General features: G+C 42.7%; 1 protein-coding gene and 1 long non-coding RNA gene across 22 annotated transcripts in view; one reads left to right on the forward strand and one right to left on the reverse strand.

The window, feature by feature from the left end:
• LOC129524622 (uncharacterized) overlaps nt 1-22,617 on the forward strand; it is a 187,169-nt gene that overhangs the window by 123,825 nt on the left and 40,727 nt on the right. The gene's annotated exons all lie outside the window — the stretch shown is intronic.
• TRPM3 (transient receptor potential cation channel subfamily M member 3) overlaps nt 1-22,617 on the reverse strand; it is a 903,328-nt gene that overhangs the window by 10,055 nt on the left and 870,656 nt on the right. For all 21 annotated transcript variants that reach the window (XM_055350775.2, XM_055350774.2, XM_055350777.2 and 18 more), the window contains 3 exons: nt 14,070-14,220; nt 13,754-13,953; nt 10,449-10,581 (listed from right to left, as the gene is read on the reverse strand). In XM_055350775.2, the coding sequence (XP_055206750.1) occupies nt 10,449-10,581; nt 13,754-13,953; nt 14,070-14,220 (484 nt within the window). The remainder of the gene's footprint in view (nt 1-10,448; nt 10,582-13,753; nt 13,954-14,069; nt 14,221-22,617) is intronic.

Below are 22,617 nucleotides of genomic sequence, written 5' to 3' on the forward strand. Positions count from 1 at the left end.
GACTGCTGATTCTTAAGGCACTTGCTGCAGGAAGACCATGGCTACAGAATATGCTTCACAGTGAATGTGGGAATTAGGCTGGGTCCCTGCAGTCTGTGGGGGTGGTGGTGAGGTTTTAATGACAGCAACACTTCTATTAGGGAAGCACATACACTTCAATGCCAGAAGCAGGTTATATAATACAAGAGGCATGTGGATCTCTGGGAGACCTATAGACTTCTTAAAAACCTCCTCTCCTGCTGGCCAGGAGCGTGGGGGTGTGACTCCCCTGCCTTGGGGCACATTTCTGCCTCTCTCAGGACCCCCCACCCCGACTCTGCTTTTATCTTTCAGCTTCCCTTCACCCAGCCAAAGGTCCCAGCCTGCCCTCAAGAGCCCTGCTTGTCATTTTTTTTTTTTTTGCTCCCTCCTGCTGCCCCATAACCAACCCAATGCATCTCAGGGGCCAGGCACACTCTGCCACCATCCCCAGGTGTATTCCCAGAAGACTTGTACATTGAGCTATTCTGTATCTGGCAAACTCAACGCCATGCACTCAGCTGACACAGCTAATTCAGAAGGAAAATACAGCTTTTCCCTCTTTCACTTCATTTTGTCATATAAACATAGCCCAAGAAACAAAATTACTTACAATAACAAGTTTGTGTGTCTCATAGACTTGGAATTACTTTTTCACTATCTAGCCCTATGGAGTTTGATTTTGCAAGTACTGTAGTTAAATTTTTTACAATGCAATCTGTTATATTTATTTCTTTATTTATGTTTGAGACAAGATTTCACTCTGTCACCCAGGCTGGAAGGCAGTGGTGCAAACATGGCTCACTGCAACCTTAACCTCCTGGGCACCAGTGATCCTCCTGCTTCAGACTCCCAAGTAGCTGGGACTATAGGTGAGCACCACCATGCCCAGCTAATTTTTTGAAACATTTTTTATAGAGCTGGGGTCCACTATGTCGCTCAGGCTGGTCTTGAACTCTTGGGCTCAAGCAATCCTCCCGCCTCGGCCTCCCAAAGTGCTGGTATTACAGGCATGAGCCACTGCACTTGGCCAATAAACTTTGTTAAGTGTATAAAATACTTGTTCATTGAAGTCCGGAGGAGGATAGATCATGCATTTCTGTAGCACGAGATGTTTTGCTTAACATACTTTAGGTATTGGGTCTCACTAGCTCTCTAGTGCTAGGATAGTAATAAGAGGCAGGGTAGGTTTACTTCTCCTTCTCCCTTTCTCTCTGGAGCCCAGTGTGTACAATGTTGGTACTGACAGAGATGAAGTTGCTGTTTTGACCTAACTGTAGTCACTGGTCTGAGTGCTGTGAAGTATCTCCTTGCCATGGGCTGTGCTGTGGGGTCCTCTCTGTCCACATCCCACCCCTGACCTTCAGCCCCAGGAGCCAACACTATAGAGAAAATTTGTAGGTGAGAGGCAGAGCTGATGCACCAAAAACACGTAACAGAAGAGTCAGGACCTAAAAAGCCATGTGTCCCTATAGCCCCAGCTACTCAAGAGGCTGAGGTGGGAGGATGGCTTGAGCCCTGGAGTTTGAGGGTGCAGTGAGCTATGACTGTGCCCCAGCACTACGGACAGCCTGGACAACATAGGGAGATGCTGCCTCCTGTTATTTAGTATTTATTTTTATTTTATGTTTTCCTGAGACAGGGTCTCACTCTGTCACCCAGGCTGGCGTGCAGTGGCATGATCATGGTTCACTGTAGTCTTGACCTCCCGGGGCTCAGGCAGTCCTCCACTGTAGCCTCCTGAGTAGCTGGAACCACAGGCATGCACCACAACACCCAGCTAATTTTTGTACTTTTTGTAGAGACAGGGTTTCGCCATGTTGCCTAGGCTGGTCTCAAACTCCTGATCTTAAGTGATCAATCACCCGCCTCAGCCTCCCAAAGTGCTGGGATTTTCACAGGCAGGAGTCACTGCACTCAGCATTGGTCCAGAATCAGAACCTGGTTGCCTGGACGTAGGCAGTAAACTGGACACAGAAAGTGAGTAGTAGCCCAAGGAGATGAGAGGAAAGCAGAGAAGGTACAGGAGGAAGAGTCTCTTCAGGGAAAGAGAGAAGGTACATGGTGAGAGCCCCAAGAGTGAAGAAGGATGGCTGCAGGGCATGGAACCAGGGGAGGGAGGCCTGTTGGAACAGGGCCAAGCAACTATTCTTGTCAAACCTTAACTGTCCTATGGGCTCTGAGATGGGCTGAAATGTAAGACTTGACTAAAACAATAATGGACTGTTTTCTCCATTTTCTCCCAGAATGCTGGGTGTGTTTAACAAACTAACCATGAAATGTGTGATCACTTAGGTCATGGACCTAACTGATAGGGGTTTAATATAGGGGCTATAAAAGAAATAAAAAGTCCTAGAGTCAAGGTTACCTATGTTTGTTTCATAACTAGACTGGTTCCTTTAATCTTTTTTTTTTTTTTTGAGATGGAGTTTCACTCTTGTTGCCCAGGCTGGAGTGGAGTGGTGCGATCTTGGCTGACCCCAACCTCTGCCTCCTGGGTTCAAGCAATTCTCCTGCCTCAGTCTCTTGAGTAGCTGGGATTAAAGGCATGCATCACCATGCAAGGCTAATTTTGTATTTTTAGTAGAGATGGGGTTTCTCCATGTTGGTCAGGCTGGTCTTGAACTCCCGACCTCAGGTGATCCGCCTGCCTCAGCCTCCCAAAGTGCTGGGATTACAGGCATGAGCCACTGCACCTGGCCTTCCTTTAATCTTTAAAAAAATTTTTTTGAGGCTGGTACAGTGGCTCACACCTGTAATCCCAGGACTTTGGGAGGCCAAGGCAGATGGATCACTTGAGCCCAGGAGTTTCAGACCAGCCTGGGCAACATGAGGAGACATGGTTTCTACAAAAATAAAAAATTAGCTGGGTGTGCTGGTACATGTCTGTGGTCCCAGCTACTCGGGAGGCTGAGGTAGGAGGATCACTTGAGCCCAGGAGACTGAGGCTGTGGTGAGCCCAGATGGCACCATTGTACTCCAGCCTGGGTGATATAGTGAGACCCTATCTCAAACAAAACAAAGTTCAACGTAAATGGGCAGGTGTCACAGATATAAACAGGCCTGAGGTATATACCAAGAGTTTTGAGGCATGATTGTAGTCACTGAGAACTGATTCTGATCAAAGAATTTGTGGGATAAAAATGGAGATATATATGGATGATAAAAAATTTATGGATAATTTAAGGAGACAGACTCCTACAGTGACTAAGAAAAAAAGAGGCACTGCAGAGAGGAAGAGATGCTATGAGAGGAACTCTTTATTGAAATGTCCCTCTTTCATATCTCCAGACCTCGAATGGCTCATTTCTGAATAACTCAAGTGGTGATCAGAGCAGGGACACAATGGAGTGCTGGAAAGCTGTTGGGTGACCCATGAGAGAAGGCCCATTGGGTGGGTGCAAAACCCCAGTAAGATGATGACTAGCCTCTTCAGCCAGTGAGATAAGGAAAACAGCATTCAAAAGAAGATTCTGGTGGCACAGAACATTTTGGCTTCCACATGCAATTTCTTAAGAATTGTTATGCTATTTTATGGAACTTTATCTTCTTTTCTGATAGCCTCGAAATGTGGTGAAAGGAAATGTGGTAAAATAACAGAGTATTGGCAGGCCATTCCTATTCTAAATTTCAGACATTCCCTGAGTGCTGGCAGTGGGGTGCATGTAGGATGAGGGCAAAAGCAGTCCCGTATTGCATGAACTCAATCCTGTTGGAAAAGGGTAAACAGGTTTCAAATCAAAGGCAATGATGCAGAATAGCTAAAGCAAACTCCTGCTTATCCACAGACTGATATCTAATCTATGAATTATTAAGTCCTTTGGGGTCACCTACCCTTCCCTTTGGGTTAATTATCCTTCTCATTAACTCTGGGGAGAAAAAGAGAAACAAGTTTAAACTTAACTCAGTTAATGGAGAGACCAAAGATCAGCTTTGGAAAAAGATACGGTGGGAGGTGGATGAAGCTCAGCTTTTTGGCTTACACTGATTTAAAAAAATATTACTTACGAATTTTATATATCCTAAGTCATTTCTCTCTGCCATTGTTATGAAAAATTATAAGTTGAACATACTATTTTTTCTGACTTTTTTTTACTTAATTTTGTGGGTACATAGTAGGTGTATATATTTATGGAGTACATGAGATGTTTTGACACAGGCAAGCAATGTGAAATAAGCACATCATGGAGAATGCGGTAACTATCCTCTCAATCATTTATCCTTTGAGTTACAAACAATCCATTTACATTCTTTATTTAAAAATATACAATGAAGTTATTACTGACTATAGTCACCCTATTGTGCTATCAAACAGCAGATCTTATTCATTCTTTCTATTTTTTTTTGTACCCATTAACCATTCTCATCCCCTCTCCAATCCCCAGCTACCCTTCCCAGCCTCTGGTAACCATCCTTCTACTCTTTATGTCCATGAGCTTAATTGATTTGATTTTTAGATCCCACAAATAAGTGAGAACATGTGATGTTTGTCTTTCTGTGACTGGCTTTGAATATACTAGTAATAGCTATGTTTCTATCACTTTTTGGATCTAGGTAAAATGAAAAAGGGCAAAAAACTTACTGCCTTGGGAAAGAATACTAGATTAAAAGATGACACTAGGAATACTGCTAAATCCTTGCATTTGCTTAAATGTTGCCATCAAGGAGAAAATTCAAACCTCAAACTTCTGACAAGTGAAGCCTGGCAGGTGGGGTGATGGTGGATGATCTGGATGCTTTCATCAAGAGTCTGGGAATTAAATGCCTATAGGCAGGCAGATCAAGTGTGTAGGTAAAGCAGGCAGGATGTCAGACGATCGACGCAGGGACTCACTCTGTGGCAGTGGAGAGCATGCCAAGTCCAAAGACATATTCAGGATGAATTTTAACAATCACTGCAAGTCCAGCAAAACAGCCCTGTGTGGGCAGATGCCGCCCACAAGCCACCGTTTTTTGAAGTATGCTTTCAATGGGTTAAAGGAACCCAAAAAGAACTCCCTACTGTGATCACCAGAAAATGTAGGTAACCCTTAAGAACCAATGGGAAATAAAAAGAAATGCCAGAAAATTGGAGATAGAAAAAAGCTTTTCCTGATATTTAAAATTTCTAGATTCTAGAAATTATGTAAATTTGACACAAATTCTGGGCAGCATTATAAAATGGCTCAGTAGTAGGTAATTAAACAGATGGTGTTTTTTGATTGCTTAAAAAAGATAAGGTTAGTTAACAGGAGACTGCATGAGATCATTATTAATCTTGCCCCTTTTCTGATAATCAAGACCAAGATATTGATATAGATGATCAATATCTGTGATGTACATTGTGGTGTTAGCCAGGAGATTGACATGCGGGGCCACCTGGAGAAATGTGAATACTTAGCTGGCTAATTAACCAAAGGAGAGATGGTAGAGCAATGAGCTGATGTCACAAAAGACATTTTTTGGAGTCATGCAGTGGTCCTCTGACTTAGTTCACCTGATCTGTGCTTGTGAACATTTTGGGGAACCATGTCTAAGATATAGTAAGTGTGGTTATCAAACAAAAGATGGCCTAAAATGCATAGGATGAAAAATTAATATACTAGATGAAAAAATCAGGATCCAAAATTACTCGAGGTGCTGAAATAATGATCTAAAGGGGGGAATAAAAGAAAAATTTTATAGTAATGAATACTAAATCTTGATTCTAGGTTGGAACAAACATTTCACAAGAAGAAGTTTGAGGATATTGAGTCAGTTCATGTAAAAAAGCCCTGGTTTAATTCATTGAAAGTGTACTCTGAACCAAAGATGTTATTTGGTTGCTAAGACTAGTAATATAATCTTATAGCATACCTAATGTGTAGGTCAAAAATAATAATCATCACCATTTATTGAAAGCATAATACCTCATATATGCCTCTCAATAACTTTTAATACTCTATAGTTAGGTCTTAATACTCCATTGTATGAATGGGGACATAGGTTAAGAGGAGTTAAGTAAATTGCTCAAGAGGAGTTAAGTAAATTGCTCAAGGTCACATAGCTAGTTATTGCAGAATTAGTATTAAAATTTTGTTATACTATATTATGCACATTATACTGTGTTCTTTCCGTTATACCGTGGAGAGAACTCCTTGTCCTACTCTATATGTACTAGTCAAGTACATAGTAGGTGCTCAAAAAAAGTAAATGAATGGATAAAGGAATTAAATCTAGACTCTAACAACACAGGGAATTGAGTTTAACTTAGGCACCACGTTTAAAGGATGTTGACAATTTAAAGTGCCTACTGAGAAAGTGAGCAGGGTAGTAGATGATCTGCTGGAAAGCAGGATAAGCAATTAAATGATCTTGGGATATTTACTTTGGAAAAGACACAGCACAGTGGGGAGATGACAATGATCTTCACATATGCAAAATATTATTTCAGAGAGAAAAGAATTTTAATTTTCTTTCTTTCTTTTTTTTTTTTTTGAGGTGGAGTCTCGCTCTGTCGTCCAGGCCAGAGCGCAGTGGTACGATCTCTGCTCACTGCAGCCTCCACCTCCTGGGTTCAAGCAATTTTCCTGCCTTAGCTCCCACAAGTAGCTGGGATTACAGGTGCCTGCCACCATGCCTGACTAATTTTTGTGTTTTCAGTAGAGATGGGGTTTCACCATGGTGGCCAGGCTGGTCTCGAACACCTAAACTCAGGTAATCTGCCTACCTCAGCCTCCCAAAGTGCTGGGGTTACAGGTATGAACCACTGCACCCGGCCTTAATTTGCAGAGAGAAAAGTCTTTTCCTGTATTCATTCCTAAGACTGGTAGCATAGGCAGTTTCTTCTCTTTTCCAGGAGGTGTTCAAATCAAGGTTGGGTGTAACCAGAGAATGCATTCTTTCAAAGTAGAGTTCCTATATCCCCTCCTCCTGTGCAGGCCTTGCTCATGCCAGTTGCTCAGAACATGTTTGTTAAGTCGACATTGATCAGGTGTGTGGAGGAAACAACTGCTTTGGGTACAAGCAATCTGTACTCAGCGACTTCCAGAACATTTTCCAAATGTAAGATGCCAGGATTTTATATGCTCCACAGTGAATAATTCAGCACCATCCTCTGCCAAGTTTGGACTTAAAGCTGTCCATTGGTTTTCATCAGTGGTTATTAAAGTATTGTTCCCAGACAAGCAGCATCAACATTAACATCAGTATCATCTGGAAACATTTTAGAAGTGCAATTTTCAGGCCTTACTGCAGATCTAGTGAATCAGAAACTCTAGGGGTAGGAAGGGGGCTACCCAGCAACCTGTGTTGTAACAAGCCCTCCAGATGATTTTGAGACCTGTTAAAGACTGAGAACCACTGGGTTGGATGTTTCTGGTCATCCCTGCTGGGATGCACACAAGAGCTCAATGAGGCTGCATGTTTCCTGAGGACTGAGGCCTGCCTTGTGGATCCTTAGTGCGTGGCTTACTGCCTGGCAATGGTGAAAGCCTGGTATTCACATGTTGAAACAGAACTGAACTCATAAAAAGATAGTGAGCACAACATTTGATGGAACAGGCTTCAAGAATTGGTTATCTTCAGCCAAGAGTCCACAACTCGTCATCGAAAAAAAAAAAAAAAAGCCAGTCACCAATGTTGCATAATAGATGAAAAGCTTGGTTATTTGAGTATAATTATCATTAGTTAGATATTGTCCCAAATAAAGCAGAGGGTATTGGTTACTCTACTGGTGCATTATACTCTAGAATTGTATTGCTCTAGATGCATCAGGGTCATTGGTATATAAAAGGGAAAGACAAGGATTTTTCAGAATCAGGTTCCTATGAGGTGTTAATGATCTCCTGAATATTGTATTTAGCTCTTTACATACCACTGTGATGCAAAAGTGTGATTGAATAATGATCCATTTAAATGGATAATTATGGGGGTATCTTTGTATTTCTAAGAAGACTCACGCAAATACAACGCGTATAAATAACTTGTGTTTTAGGGCAGTGGCAGGAGGAGGAGTATGAATCTCACTCTGTAAAGAAACTCCTTTTCCTAAGGCTTTTAGTAGGACAAAAAGGCAGCTCTTAATGTTGTTGATTTCAAATCTCTGTTATTGGGGTTATCTAATATGAATGTAAAATTATATAATATTCTACACACTGTATAGAATATACACAGCTAATTTAGGTAAATTTAACCATATATACCTTTCCAAATGTGTTTATATACATACATATACATATGTGTATATGTCTCTATCCCTTTCTCTTGCTCAATCAAATGTAAATAGGACAGGTGATTTCACCTGCCACTCCACTCAGAAAGGACATGTTCTAGAAGATGTTTGAGATTGGTAATATGGATCTACTCTTCCCTTGGTTAATCTCTGTTCCCTTGTGCATCCCCTGCTGTTTCTGTTTTGCGAGTGCAATTTCAGTGTTGAGAGACATTGTCTTTTGTTCACTTACAAATGCAAAAAAAAAAAAAAAAAACCCAACAACAACGACAACAACAGCATTTAAATTCCAAAACCCACACAAACAGAAGCAGCAGAATGAAGCCTGGCTTAGGTTTGTTTCTCTGGCACCTGGGCTTGGTCTTGAGGTGATCTTGGTCTTTTAGGCCCCTGTTACTCCAGAAGATCAGTCTAAAGCCTAGGACACAGGGAAGGTGGGTCTACATTCTGTCCTGGACTTCTGAGAGTTGCTCACCTTGGCCATCCTCTTTGAGGATGGAGCTCTGTAATCACCCAGAAAGGAACAGGGCCTTGGGGAAGGAGTATTCTTAAAGGGTTTGCAGGCATGGGGCCAGAGGCTCAAGCGGATGTACTATAGTTTCTTTTTGTTTCTTTTCAGAAAGAATTAGTGAAATGGTCACAATTTATTCACGTGCACTGGTGCCTGCACCTCTTCGTTCTAGTTCCTTAGGGAGGCAAAGCCTTCCTTGCATCTTAACACTCTTTTTTCCCTACCTCTCTTTCCCTCCAGGTCTATGGCTTTTCTGAATTTAAAAAGCATTTCAAAGGCCTGTAGACAAATGCTTTGTAAACATGTCTGAGCAATGGGTAGTGTGTCCACATAGAACAATTTCCGGGGAACCACATGGTTATATGTCCATTAATAAATAGCTTTCTCAAGGTCTCAGAATGAGAAATATCTTCAGACTTTTAGTTTCTTCTTCTGTTTGCCAGAAAATTGCTTTACATTATATCATCATAAAATGGTCTATTTTGCAGCAACAGATGTGTATAAAATCTGTGCGTGGCTTTAAACTTTATTAGTGTTGGCTGAGTACCGATGGATACTATCACTTAATGGCATATGTGTATATACCTACTTACATAGACTGAATTCTTCAAAGAAAGAAAGGGCAAGGGACAAAATATACCATTTAGGTAATTCCTACAGAGCCACTAGAGAAGTCTGAAGTGGATGAGCAGACAAAATGTCATTTCATAAAAACTGGAGGTGACTGCCTTGAATCTTAAAAGCCTGAGTCTTTCTGACTAAAGTCGTCAATATGTTAGGCCTTTCTACACTATTTCTAATTTGCTTCTGCCATCTTTATATTGCAAATGCTTAAAATTTAAAGTTACACCTATGTTTCGTAATATTCTGGGTGTCCTTCGGAACAGTGGTTCCCAAATGCTAGGTTCTGAATGTGCCAGCCTGGAATGAAGTTTCTATTAGTCTACAGCAAAATAAGAAAAATAAGAAAATGTCAGTGTATTTTCATAAAGCTAGACTTACTAGGTTTAAATAATTCTCTTTATTTGAAGATCTTGCGCTCTCTCTCTCTCTCTCTCTTTTTAATACCCTGAGGTGTATCCTTCAGACTGAAGATTTTTCTTATAGCCCTGCTGGCTATACTATTTGGCCAATAAGATCTAAATGTATATAACCATTCAGTAGAAAAATCTGCTTTTATTTTTTTTTGCTTTCATCTTGTTCTGTAAAAAGGAAAAACAAAACAATTCTGGGGAAAAATCCTAATTATTATTTTAGCTAATTTACAACTCTGTTACTGTCATTTATTCAGAAGGAGTTGGGCACCCATATAAGGCAGGCACTAGGGCTGTTCAACTCCTCTGGAAAAGACATTCAATAGTCTACACAAAACATAAACTAATGGAGAGCCTAGAGTCAGGTTGAGTCTCATTTGGTTTTTGTCTGGATCAGAACTTCCCAATTTCTGATCTGAGCCAGCAACCTCAGGCCTGTCCTACACTCAAAATTCTCTTCTGTCTGGGAGGACAGCTGCTACTGCCTGCTATAGAAGTCTAGGATCTGTAAGTCTGGGATTTTGATCTATAGATACTTTGGGCAATGTTCTGTTCTCTCATAAGCTCCATGATTTCTCAGACAATAAAAACAAACACAAAAGATCTCTGTTGTGTGACCATGTGAATAAATTCGATGGATAAAGCATGCCTTGGCACAACACATCTGCAGGAGGCAGGTGTCCACAGAACACACCTTTCTGAAGTCACCCGTATCCTCTCATCATTAGATGAGTTGAACCGATCATCCTTTTCTCTGAAGTATTCTTCTATGCATTGCTCTTCAAAGTCATGTACTTTCTTGAGCTCATCATCGGTTATGAAGAGCTCTGTGGGGGAAAAAAAAAAGGAAGCCTTGAGGGAGAGAAGTAAAAGCGATGGCATCTGATTTGTGGGCCTAGTGACATTCTCAGTATAAATCTAGGTGGGAAAAGGGGCCTAGATTCCTTGCTAAGTCTCAAATGAAATCCAAATCTAATTAGGCAACTTGCATCACTGTCTTCTTTCTGAACATGAAATTTATTATGGGTCTCTGAAGTTCACCTGAGCATATCTGGTTTACTGCAGGAGCTGAGTAGAATTAGGCAAGTTGTGAGGCCAGGGAAAAAGCTAAATCAAGGAAAGGGAAGTTATTCAGAGCCTAGAGTATCTTAAAAGCTCAAAAACTTCTGGGCTGGGGGTGTGGCAGAGAGACATTGTTGATTGGCCTTACTAAAAGCCCTTTTGCAACCTCATTCTCCTTTTTCCCTTTCCTGCTACTGAGCTTAGAAACCCAACACAAACATTTCCAGTTTCCCTTGAAGCTAGCAGCAACCACGAGGACCCAGTTTGGGCCAAGAAACAAAAGAAGTCTGCTGCAGGGAGGAGTGGTGTCTTGGGAAGAGATTTTACTTTCCTGATAAAATATAGACATGTGGTTGCTTCTTTCTACAGTTTTTCACCTTCTCCTCTTTTTCCTGCCTGGAACATGAATGTGATGACTGGAGGTGAGGCATCTATTTTGTGACCATGAAACAAGAAAGCACAAAAGGAATAGCTGAGCCTAAAAAATAGAAGGAATCTGGATCTTTGACTTCAATGAGCCATTGTTGAGCTCTGGGCTCTTCATTTTTTGTTAAGTGAGAAAAATAAAGCCTTATTTATTTGCATTATTGTTAGCCTGGTTTCTGTTAATAGAAGGTAAATGGATTCATAACTGATATAGCAGTAGAAAGAGCCCAATGGAAAATTGAACCTTTAAGAAGTTTATGAATCAGGGTTATGGGGAGAGAACTGCTTTGCCAGTTCTTAAATGGGACAAGTCATTCTTCTAATCCCATGCCCTCGAGATGTGATAGGGATTGTCCCAAATATTTGGAGCCTTGGATTTTGGACCCTCAGGGATTTAGTTTGCTGAGGTGGCTCTTGCTTGCTTTGGGACATTAGCCTGAATTTGCCTGGGGCATGGAAAGTATGAATGTAAAAGCAAATGAGAGAAAAGAAAATACCAGAAATTAGACTGCTCTTGTCAAATATGGGAGGCTTCCTGAGGTGAGGAAGACCTGTATCACAGGGGACACTTGAGATTCACTCATGAAATTACGCAGAGCACTAGTCTCGAGGGAGGGGAATGAAAAGAGGCAGTTTAGAGAGGCCCTCAAAGCACAGACGATTGCTATTGCTGCTATGCTATTGCTATATTTGAGACTCAAAGGAGTATATTTAACACTTATTCTGCTGGCACTTCATTTAACTTCTTTGGCTATATGTAACGCCTTTTTAACAAAAATAAAATACTATTTTTTAAAACTCCATTAACACATCAAATTTTAACAATAAAAATTAAATTGTACATTTCAGAGTGTTTTGTCTGAGCCTCTGCCAGAACTTGGCAGTGCCCTGGGTTCTTTTAATTAAGGCTACAGATGGATAGTGAAAAGTTCAGTTTCCCTGACTGATTCATACAATGCAGGGCCCTTGTCTCTGACCTTCACCCTTTTCCACCCAGCCACAGCACTAAAATCTTTCTTCTCTGAGAAAGCAGACATGGCTGTCCCTCCCTTCTGAGCATCCAGTGACCTGGCAATGCTTTCGTTGCTACCATTGGTGATAACAACAAGAAAACCCTGAACTGCATGCAGCTGGCTCCCATCTAGCCCAATGTCTGGCTTGTTCAGGTTCTCTGGCCTTCTTTGAGGGGGTGGGCACTGGAAGGAAATGGATCTCTGGACCATCCTACTTCCTGCATTGTATTTACAAACACCCCCTTCCTAAGCTCTCTGGATAAGTGGAGTTCCTCTTCTACCACAAATGACTCATGCTTTATTGTAAATTATTTTGGGACTCTGAGCTAGCCCTCAGCATGTTATCCACTGCAGGCTATCATTCATTAGAGCATCCCGCTGCCCCTGATTTTGTATCCCATGCTCCTCCACATTGGCTAGAGTTCCTGAGTCGAGAAGCTTAGGGTTTATTTCATAGGTCATCCACCCCGACCCCTCCAACTTTTCTCTTTGCTTAAATTTGTGTTTCAGATGGAAACAGTGAATTCTGGAATTCCCAGGTCTCTCTAATGTAAATGTCTAAAAAGAAGTTGGGCATTGCAAGGTCAGGGAGGGTGTTAAGAGTTTCAGAGCTTCAGATTTAGAGAAGCTGTTGACCAAATCGTTTTGGTTTCAAACCTTAGATATACTGGTGACCACACAGAGGGAAGTAGACTCCTGGGCTATAATCCCAGAGGCTCTTGTTCAGTAGATTTGATGTAGGTGGCCTGTTTGACACACTTTGAGAAACCGTAGGAGCTTGCTGGTATGGGATTGGATTCCCAGTGGTTCTTAATGGAGCGTGGTACCCAAAGGGTATTTAGGAATCTGCAGGAGTCACCAGTATTTAATGTGTGGAGGCTGGATATGCCAAACCTCCTGCAGTGTGTGGCACAATCCTACACAACAAGGAATTGTTCCACCTCAATGCTAATAGAACCTCCTTTTAGAAACACTGGGCTGGAAGGTGGATGGTGAAGGGTCTTCCGTTTTGTCCTCTGAGTAACAGAAAGCAGGGCTGGTCTTCTCATGAGGCAATCTAGGCACAACCCCTAAGGTTTAGGAAAATGTTTAAGATCAGAAAAAATTATAGGTCCAGAAGTTATTGCTTAAATTATATATAATGTAGCCTTGGGTGGCATATTAATATCATTGATGTATTTTGGGTTGAGATCTCTGGAAAGCAAGAAACTTAGAACTTATGAAGGTTCTAAAATAGCCCTGCTGGAGACTGATTGTATCTCTTTAAGAAAGACATGAGGCTAAGAGTGCTCAATTTCAGCCTCTACCATCTTCTTTCTGACATTATTTCTCATTCAAGTCAACTCCCTCATCCCCCAATGCTCTCCAAGCCTTCAGAGCTGTCTGCAGCCTGCAAGAGGCAGGAGGAACTAGGTGGGCATGCAATTCTGCATGATTGCCTATAGGAAGTGGTAGGGATTTCTGATTTGTGGCAGCTCGGCTGTTGCTTGAAGCTTACTCAGGCCGTAGTCCCTTTCATCCGGGTCGCTCTCCTGTTTCCTCCATCGGCAGCACAGGTGCTGGAATATCATGGTCATGTGGCTGAAGATGATCAGTGGTGGGGGCAGAACTGGCCTTTCATGGAAAGTCATGATGAGCTGATACCTCTGAAACTTCCAGACTTGGTTGGATATCGATTTTACTTCAAAAAATGTATTGCTAAAATAGAGACCAAGGAGAATCAAGTGAGAAAAACCCACTGTTTTCTGAAGCATCAACTCCCCTTCACCCCTGCTGTCCTCATCCATCCCACATGCTCCGAAGGACCCACTTACTTAAAGACAGCAATGAGGAGGTTGACCAGCAAGATGTTTGCCACTAAGAGGTAGCAGGCCATGATGGCCGGCACGATCCAAGCTCCTGTCTTGCAGGGAGGCAGCTGGATTATTTTACCATCCTCTCGGGTCTCATTCTGTCCACAGGGAGCTGGAGGGAGCAACACACACAAGAAATGAGAAACTGGCTATTTGAGTTAGAAAAAGAATAAAAAGATGGATTTGTATGAGGGTTTTAGATGGAAGAAATATATAGCCACCTCAAACAGAAAAAAGTTCCAAACAAGCCAAAATTGAAAAATGAGAGCTTCATGAATATCTCAAGGGGCTGCTACTCTGGTGGTGGGGGGCCTCGGTTCCACAGTCTCCCCAAGTTATCACCTGACCAGAAGAGGGGGGTGGAGCCACCTGCTTGCTCACCCTGCTGCTAGGCCCCTACACTGGGTGAGGGGCACTTGGTGCTCTTCTGAAGCCTGATTGAGAACTTTTCTTGGGTGTGCCCAGGGAGAACAAAGTCCCACCACTGGCAAGTTACTTTCAAAATGTGCTGTAGAGGCTGTCAGCCTGACAGCTGTAAGAGCAGCAGCATCTCGGGACTATTGATCGGGAATTAACAACAGGGCAGCTGTTAATTGCTGCAAGAAACAACCTGGGAGCTCCAGCTAACGATTTGCTGTCTCAGGACAGAAGGAACAACACAGGGCAGTGCCTTGGGAAGTATTTAGAGGGCTTGTTGCTCTCTGCTCCTGATGGATGGGATTTCATTAGGAGGGCAATGAGGGGTGATGGGCCATGATCATGGAGCTCACAGCCACACCTGTTATTCCAGCAGCATTTCCATTCCAAAAGTGTGCTTTTCAGGGCACAGGAAACAAAACCTAACTGCAGTGGATAAATGGGCAAATGGGGGGAAAAAAAAAGCCTGGAGGTGGGGGTGAGGAGGAAGGTGATATGTGGGATTGGCTGTGTGTGAGTAATGTGCTAATGAGGCCTGCTTGGAATTTCCGGGTAAATGCAAGAAAGAAAAAAATCCCTGACAAAGCTTCTTAGTGCTGCACAGACAATGTGGCTCAGGAAGCCAGATGATGCCGTGAGGTGCCAGGCATGGGTGAGGTAGCCCTCCTCTCCAGCCCCCTATAATGGCTTTAGAACAAGGCTCTTTACATCTACCTGTAAAAGGCAGTTGGGGGGAGTGGGAGGAGCACCAAGAGGTCTCAGCAGTTGCCACAGGCTGCTTTGATGATCGGCCAGGAAGATTTGAAAAGTTGACCCAGAATCTACTCGGCTGGAGTACTTGGCAAGAAGCGTCCATTCCTTTCTCAAGAGTTTCCGTTGCTAGGCTGCACATTCTACAGTGATTCTCAACCCTGGCTGCCCTGGGGATCACCTGGCGAGCTCTAAAAAATACCAATGCCCAGCTTGGCTCCAGACAATTGAATCAGAATCCCTGAGGGTGCCCCAGGCATCAGCATTTCTTTTAAAACTTTCTAGGTAATTCTCAATTGCCATGAAAGTTGAGCCCACTGAGCTAGAATTAGGCTGGAAAAATTATGTAATTTTTGACATGCTCTGAGGCCCAAAATGCATCTTCTCAGCCTATGAGGATTTTAATAACATTAGGACACCAAGACCTGGTTTTTATGGCTAAGAAAAGAGGACCAAAGTGCTTCCTTTAGTTCTGCCTGCCAAGATGATTGGATGCAGAATCAGGCATTTTTGAGGAGCAAGAATCTTTTTTTTATTATTGCGGTTGTGGCACGAAACACCCAAGACAGCCCTGTAAGAGGTCCTGATCATTTCCACCCTTAGAAGGAAAACTCAGCAACGAAGGCCCCCTGGCTTCAGCATGAAGTCAAACTCTGAGAGTGCCTGGCCCTGGGCCGTGTCTTGCCACCTCCCACCTCTCCCTCTGAGCACAAACTGGACTGAGTTTCCTGCAGTTCCTAGAAATGCCATGCGCTCTCTTACTTCCTGATTTTGAGCCATGCTGCTGCTTGGCTTCTAAAAGACCCCTCTGGACCTTGCTCCCATTCCCATGCTTCACCTGGGTGAATCCTGCTCACTCTTTAGTGCTCACCTGGCTTTCCAAAGCCCACCCAGCTCCCTTGCTGCCCCATCCAGCAAGGACTTGGGTAGGTATCTTCCTTACAATCCCAGAGCACCCTCTGCCTGCCCTTTTGGGGGTCTCTCACACTGTATCACCATTGCCAGTTTATTCGTCTGTATTCCACATAAGATTCCTGGTGGAAGGTTGCTCCTCAAGATTTCCCATCATCTGGCTCAGTGCATACACATAGCACATCCACATGCACCTGTACAGGACGAATGTTGCATAAATACAGGAGATCATGGGGACACAATCTTGTTGTTGGACACTAATAGACATTTCCCACACCTCTGCAGGCCTACTTGTGATGCATAGTCCTAGCTCTGAGGGGTCATTAGCTCCTTTCTTAGGTTCTTTCCAGAAATCCTGCCCTCAGCTTGGCAAGGAATCTTCTTACACTCAACCAGACTTCAGCATCTCTGCTACCCACTTGGCCACAGGCCTCATGGAAACATTGCTTTGTTTTTCTCTCCTCTGCGAAGATTCTCGCACCTACTCTACCCACTCCCTCCCAGCCTAACAGTCTGGTAGGCTGGTCACTTGTCTATTCTGCCCTTTCCTCTGGCTCCTGCTCAGATCTCTGTGTAGACGCCAACAAAGAGCAGAAATAACTGCTTGGGGTTAAGTTAGAGAACTTACATGATTTTTACAAATGTGTTCCCTGATCTCCATTTCTTGACTATTCTGAGAGAATACAAAATAAACCTGTGAGACGCAGAGCTCATTTATCTTGCTCTTTTTGACCCTATATTGAGGGAAGGCCATGAAGACACTTCCTCCACTTGGGCCCTGTGCCCAGCTGAGAGAGGAAACAAGGAACAGTAGGTGCTTGCTTGTTTCAAGTGGTCCATGTGCATTTCCATGGACTTTCAGAAAGTGCCATCAACATATTTCCAGGTCTCTGCTGAGTTCCTCTGCTTGGTTCCTCAAAGGCCCTCACTAATTAAAATATTGGACCAGCTTAATATCTTTTTTTTTTAACATTATGTACCTTCCTGAGAAACTTAATATCTTTATTGAAGATTTGATTTGATGTCAACAAATCAAATCTTGGATTTGATTTGTTTGGTGCCGGGAGCCTCCTGCCAATCTTTTGGGTATTAATTTATTCCAGCCTCCCCCACCTTTTACTCATCCTGCTTTAACAGAGGTAGTATTAATTTAGTGGTTAGGAACATGTATTATGTTCAAACCCCGACTCTGGCTGAGTGCAGTGGCTCATGCCTGTAATCCCAGCATTTTGGGAGGCTGAGGTGGGTGGATCACCTGAGGTCAGGAGTTCGAGACCAGCCTGGTCAACATGGCAAAACCCTGTCTCTATTAAAAATACAAAAATTAGTCAGGCATGGTGGCGCACACCTGTAGTCACAGCTACCTGGGAGGCTGAGGCAGGACAATTGCTTGAACCTGGAACGTGGAGGTTGCAGTGAGCTGAGATCGTGTCACTGGACTCTAGCCTGGGTGACACAGCAAGACCCTGTCTCAAAAACAAAAACCCCCCCTCAAAACCCTGACTCTGCCATTTTCAAATGATCTGACTTTAGCTTTGTCCATAAACTTTAGCTTCTTCATCTGTAAAATGGGAGTAATAATGGTATATTACTGTCAAGTAATGTACTGTCAAGATCATTACACAAGATAATGCATGCAAAGTATGTAGTTCAGTATCTAGCACATAGCACTCGATGAACATTAGCTGATGTCATGATTGGTATTTTTATTTCTGTAATTGATAGACTTTGAGCTTCTCAGGAACTATGTTTTATTCCCCTTTGTTTTGCAATCACTAAGAATAGCGCTTACTCTACAAACATGTATTCAGTGGTTATAATATGCTGAATACAGGGTATATTGGGAATTAGAGAGATGCTTCCTGTTCTTAGAGAACTTGTAATTTGGTAGAGACATAGCAAGGGTACAAAGCATTGCATTATTGTGTGATATGAGCTTGGATGGGGTTTCTGAGGAAGCACTCACATTTGAACTGTGATAGTCCCTCTAGCCTGGCCATACAGAGCAGTCTGGCAGTCAGGACCAGCCTGAGGAACATCATCTAGTTTCTACAGCAGTAAGGGCAATATACGTGAATTAGATGATCCTTGCTACCATGATGATGATGGTAAAAATGAATAGTTAAGAAATAGCCTTCATTTGGTAATATCAGCAAATAAACAGCATTATATGCAGCAGTTAATGCAAAATGTTGTTCTATAATGGTTTCTGATGATGTCCTTGTTCTGGGTAGTTACCACCCTAAAAAGTGCTATGACTCAAGCTTACAGATGTCTACCACTGATGAAGATGAACTGGTGCCTTAAAGCCCTGATAAGCAGCAGATTCCAGGATGGGGAATAAATTATCTGGATTGTCATATAGCACCAACCAGTATCTGGAGATTTATGTTCCCAGAGAAATGCCCCCGGGACATGCACCCAAGATGGCACATGGGTGGATGTTTAGGAAATGTAGGCTGGTGACTTCCCCTGGGCCTCCTCCTTCCCTGCTTTTGGGACCTGACATTTGGGTGGCTTTTCTCTCAGTCCTTTTGCAAAAGGCAAATGCATGGTCAGTACCACCTCCATACCAAGTGGCATGTTGTCACCTCCCTCTTTCATGGTGACAGTCAGTACAGAGTCCTTCTAGTGGATATTGACTGGTTCCACCTGCCCAGTGTATATTTCCCCATCCTAGTTTCCTTTTGTGGAACCACCCCTTGTCCACTCTCAGTCCATGAAGTACGGGTGAAATGAACTTCAATGCCAAATCTAGGAGAAGGTTAATCAGTGTGTTTTATTCCCTGATTGCAGTGATCGGTTCAGGGATGGACATGTGACCCACACCTGATCAATCAGCTCAATAAGCCTCAGCCTTGGAACTTTTGTTGAAACTAGTATAAAAGAGAAGTTCTCTTTTCACAATACAATGTAAGGCTACCAAGTAGAGAAGGCCTGCCCAAGAGTGACTCTATCACAGAGAACAGAAACTGATTCCTGGCTCAGCCATGCCTAAAACCAGCCTTCTATAGTCATACAAACCGTGAGATTCTTAAGTCAATTTCAATTGGGTTTCTGTTACTTGTAATTAGTCTTGACTGATACAATTACCCCCACCTCTAGCCCTTGTCCACAAGCCAGTAGTAAGCGATGTTCATATTTTGGGCACCTCATTGCTGAGAGACTGCATTTGGAGTCTTGGAATGGCATGGAAAGATTGGAAGGAGCAATGCGGGATGTAAAACCTGATCTGATACCAAGGTTGAATTATTGCCAGGAGCCAGAGGCCATGCTGCTCCCCTTCTTCCCCAAAGTGTAAAATAAGGCGCCTATACTGATAAAGCTCGAATTTTGTCCAAGTGGGATCTTTGACTCAGAAACTAACGACACAGATTAGACCTATTATCAAACCTGTAGGATTAATGCAGCTGGGAAACTTTGGCCAAGCACCTGGCCAAAGTTAAAGTGAAGAAAACTTATTCTAGAAGCTGGTCATAGCTTAAGATTAAGTCGTAGGGCCTCAAAGTCACATGCAGGTACAGAATGGGAAGGCTACATCTATGCAGCAGTGGCAAATTAGAAGGGATCAAACATTTGGAGATTCAGATTCTCTATGGTTTACTTATGGGGGTCACATTGACACATCACATGGCAGAAGCCTGGAAATGCTATTTCTGTTAACTATGCATTAATAAGTAGAAATAGATGATTGGGCTCCTGGAACAAATTAACAGGTTGTTCAGGTAGAATTCTGCCAAAGTACATGGATGATAGTAAGAAAGCCCTCCCTATAGATGTTGTGGGGGTTTTGGAGCACAGCCTTCCAATGGTTGAAATGTTTTTCATACATAAACTTTTATAATAACAAGTCAATGACATCCCTTGCTGGAATATAAGCCTCACAGGGCAAGATTTTTGTCTCTTTTGTTCACTAAACAGCCTCTAGAACACTACCTGGCACGTAGTAGGTGCTCAATAAACATTTGCTGAATGCCTGCAGAAATGGATGTCACACACTGCACATGTGACCTGCAATGTCAGGCCACATTCTGTGAGTTACAGCTCCTCTATTTCACTGGGTGTCTATTTTCCTGTTTATGTCAAGACCTCATCAAGTGTCATCATGACCTGTCAATATAGGGTGGCTCCTGTGAGAGCAAAAAACTGACAGAGGGAAAATATAGATTTTTTGGTTTTTGGTTTTTGGTAATTGCCCAGGTAAAAGCAATAGGTCTGGTCTTTGACAAAAGCTATAGAGAATCTCCCTCTAGACGCTGTTGTGTATCTCCACGGCAAACCAACAATACCCCATCTTGCATCCATGACAGACGTTGCCAATTAATCTTGATGTTTTTTCCCTCTGAGCCAAGATGTGACCTTGGAAACTTTCTCAAGACAAAACTCCTGAAAGCACACCAACCAACTGAAATTGACGCAAGAGAAGGGACCTTTCTCTCAGTCCCGGTAGAAATGGGAATGTGAGGTCTGGGGTGAAAGATCAGTGACGTTCTTCTTTTCAGGATCCTCCTCAAGCCCACATGGCCTGGCCAGTACCTGCCCTATACCACCTCACAGTTGCCCAGGAACCAAAAAGGGTCAGAATAGGATATCCTGCTTATTTCAGACACTGATACTTGTGAGGAGGGACCATCCTGAGAGGGCTGTGGAATTCCCCCACATACATCCTGGACCTGAGGGACCCTGCCCCCTGCATATTTTAAAAGATAGCTTTAAAAATGGTGCTTTCCCAGAAAATCCTGGTCCTAGTTTTTTCCTTACGTGGGATCGTCAAAATTGAAGGAGAGTGGAGATTTGGGAATAAACATCTGTGGAAAGCATATTATGTGGCAATCTCCATGCTGGGCACATTACATTGGCCATTGTGTTTCATCTTCTTACCAGTTCTGTAAGAAATGCATTGTCCTTGTTTTACAGCTGAGGAAACATGTGCCGAGGGGTGAAATGCCTTACCCAAGACCACGCAGCTAATAAGGGGATAATGCCACAACCATTCCATATATCCAAAAAATACTGAGTTCCTGCTATGTGCCAGTGGCAACTGGCAGTGAAGATACAATTACAAATAAAGCAGAAATGGGCACTACCCTCTGTCTGACCCTGAAGTCTATATGTATTCTGCTCTACCTCACATGGCCTTGCCAATGTAATATTAGTGACCACCTACTGCAGGCTTAAATGGAAGGCCCTGTGCTATGAGCTTTACTTATATCACCTCATTTTAATCTTTACCATATTTTGACATGATAGGTCTAATGTTTCCCATTTTACATATGAAGTAGGGAGGCTCAGAACACTTTAGGGTCCCTGTCAGGTAGCTCAGAGCCAGGAAGAACAAAATCAGGATGTCTATAAAAGCCTGGTGAGCTACAAATTCCCTTTCCTTGGTGACTCTGAAGAAAGAGCCAACATGGGATTGAGAGGAATCTCTCAATTATGAACAAATGTAGAAACAGTTCATTAGACATTGATTATTCTTGTCCCCATCGACATGAATAACTTGGCCTGAGCCGTTCAGATGAAGTACGAGTACACAGAACAGTTTAAAAGTTCAGAGGGTGGAGAGAGAAATTAGGTTCAAGTAAGAGGTATCCGGGGCAGGCACCTCCACCCCAAAGATTAAGACACTTGCCCTGTTGATTTCATCCTATAATATTCAGGGAAAAGAAGTATTTATTTATTTAATATGCACACCATCTTGTCCCTAAAAAGTCAGAGAAATTTAAAATGGAACACCAGTGTTTGATATAATCAGAGTCATCCTTAAAAATATGGCAAAAAAGGATATTTCTTGAAGAATGCTCCTTCCTCTCCTGTCTGAAGAAATGTTTCAAAAGCTCAGTCCAAATCACAAGCAATGGAATAAAGAGCTTAGTTGAGTATCTGACTACATTTATCCTATTTTTTTTATAGAAAGGATTTTCAACTAAAAATCCATCTTGAAAAGATAACGAGACAAAGAGGATTTCTCCACCTCCTTTTGAAAATCTATACAGTTCGCCATGGAGGATTTAGAATGCCATTAGCACAGCTGCTGTGGCTTACTGGGAGGACAAATTTGATTTAGATAACGCTGCTCTTTGGCCTTTTCCTGACACAACGTTTTCCTTGGCAAGACAACTGGAGATGCCTCCCTTTGCATGCCTACATCTTTCTAGAAGTTTCCTTATCTGAGGCTCTTTGATTGTGGTGGGTCCAGGTGGAGGTTTTCTCTGTGGAAACATGAGGCTCTTTCTATTGCTTTCAGTAGGTGACTGCCAATATCCTCTTATAATGGACAAGAAGAGCAAAGGTCACTGAAAACCAGGCAAGCCCAACTTTCTAGAGTCAAAAGCACCATCTACTAGCAACCCCTTTTACTTCTTTTGTGGCTTATGTTTTTTCTCTTCACCTAACCAAAACACTAGGTAAGATGCTAACTGATAATGAT

Source organism: Gorilla gorilla, chromosome 13 (genome assembly GCF_029281585.2).
Source record: "Gorilla gorilla gorilla isolate KB3781 chromosome 13, NHGRI_mGorGor1-v2.1_pri, whole genome shotgun sequence".
Lineage (NCBI taxonomy): Eukaryota > Metazoa > Chordata > Mammalia > Primates > Hominidae > Gorilla > Gorilla gorilla.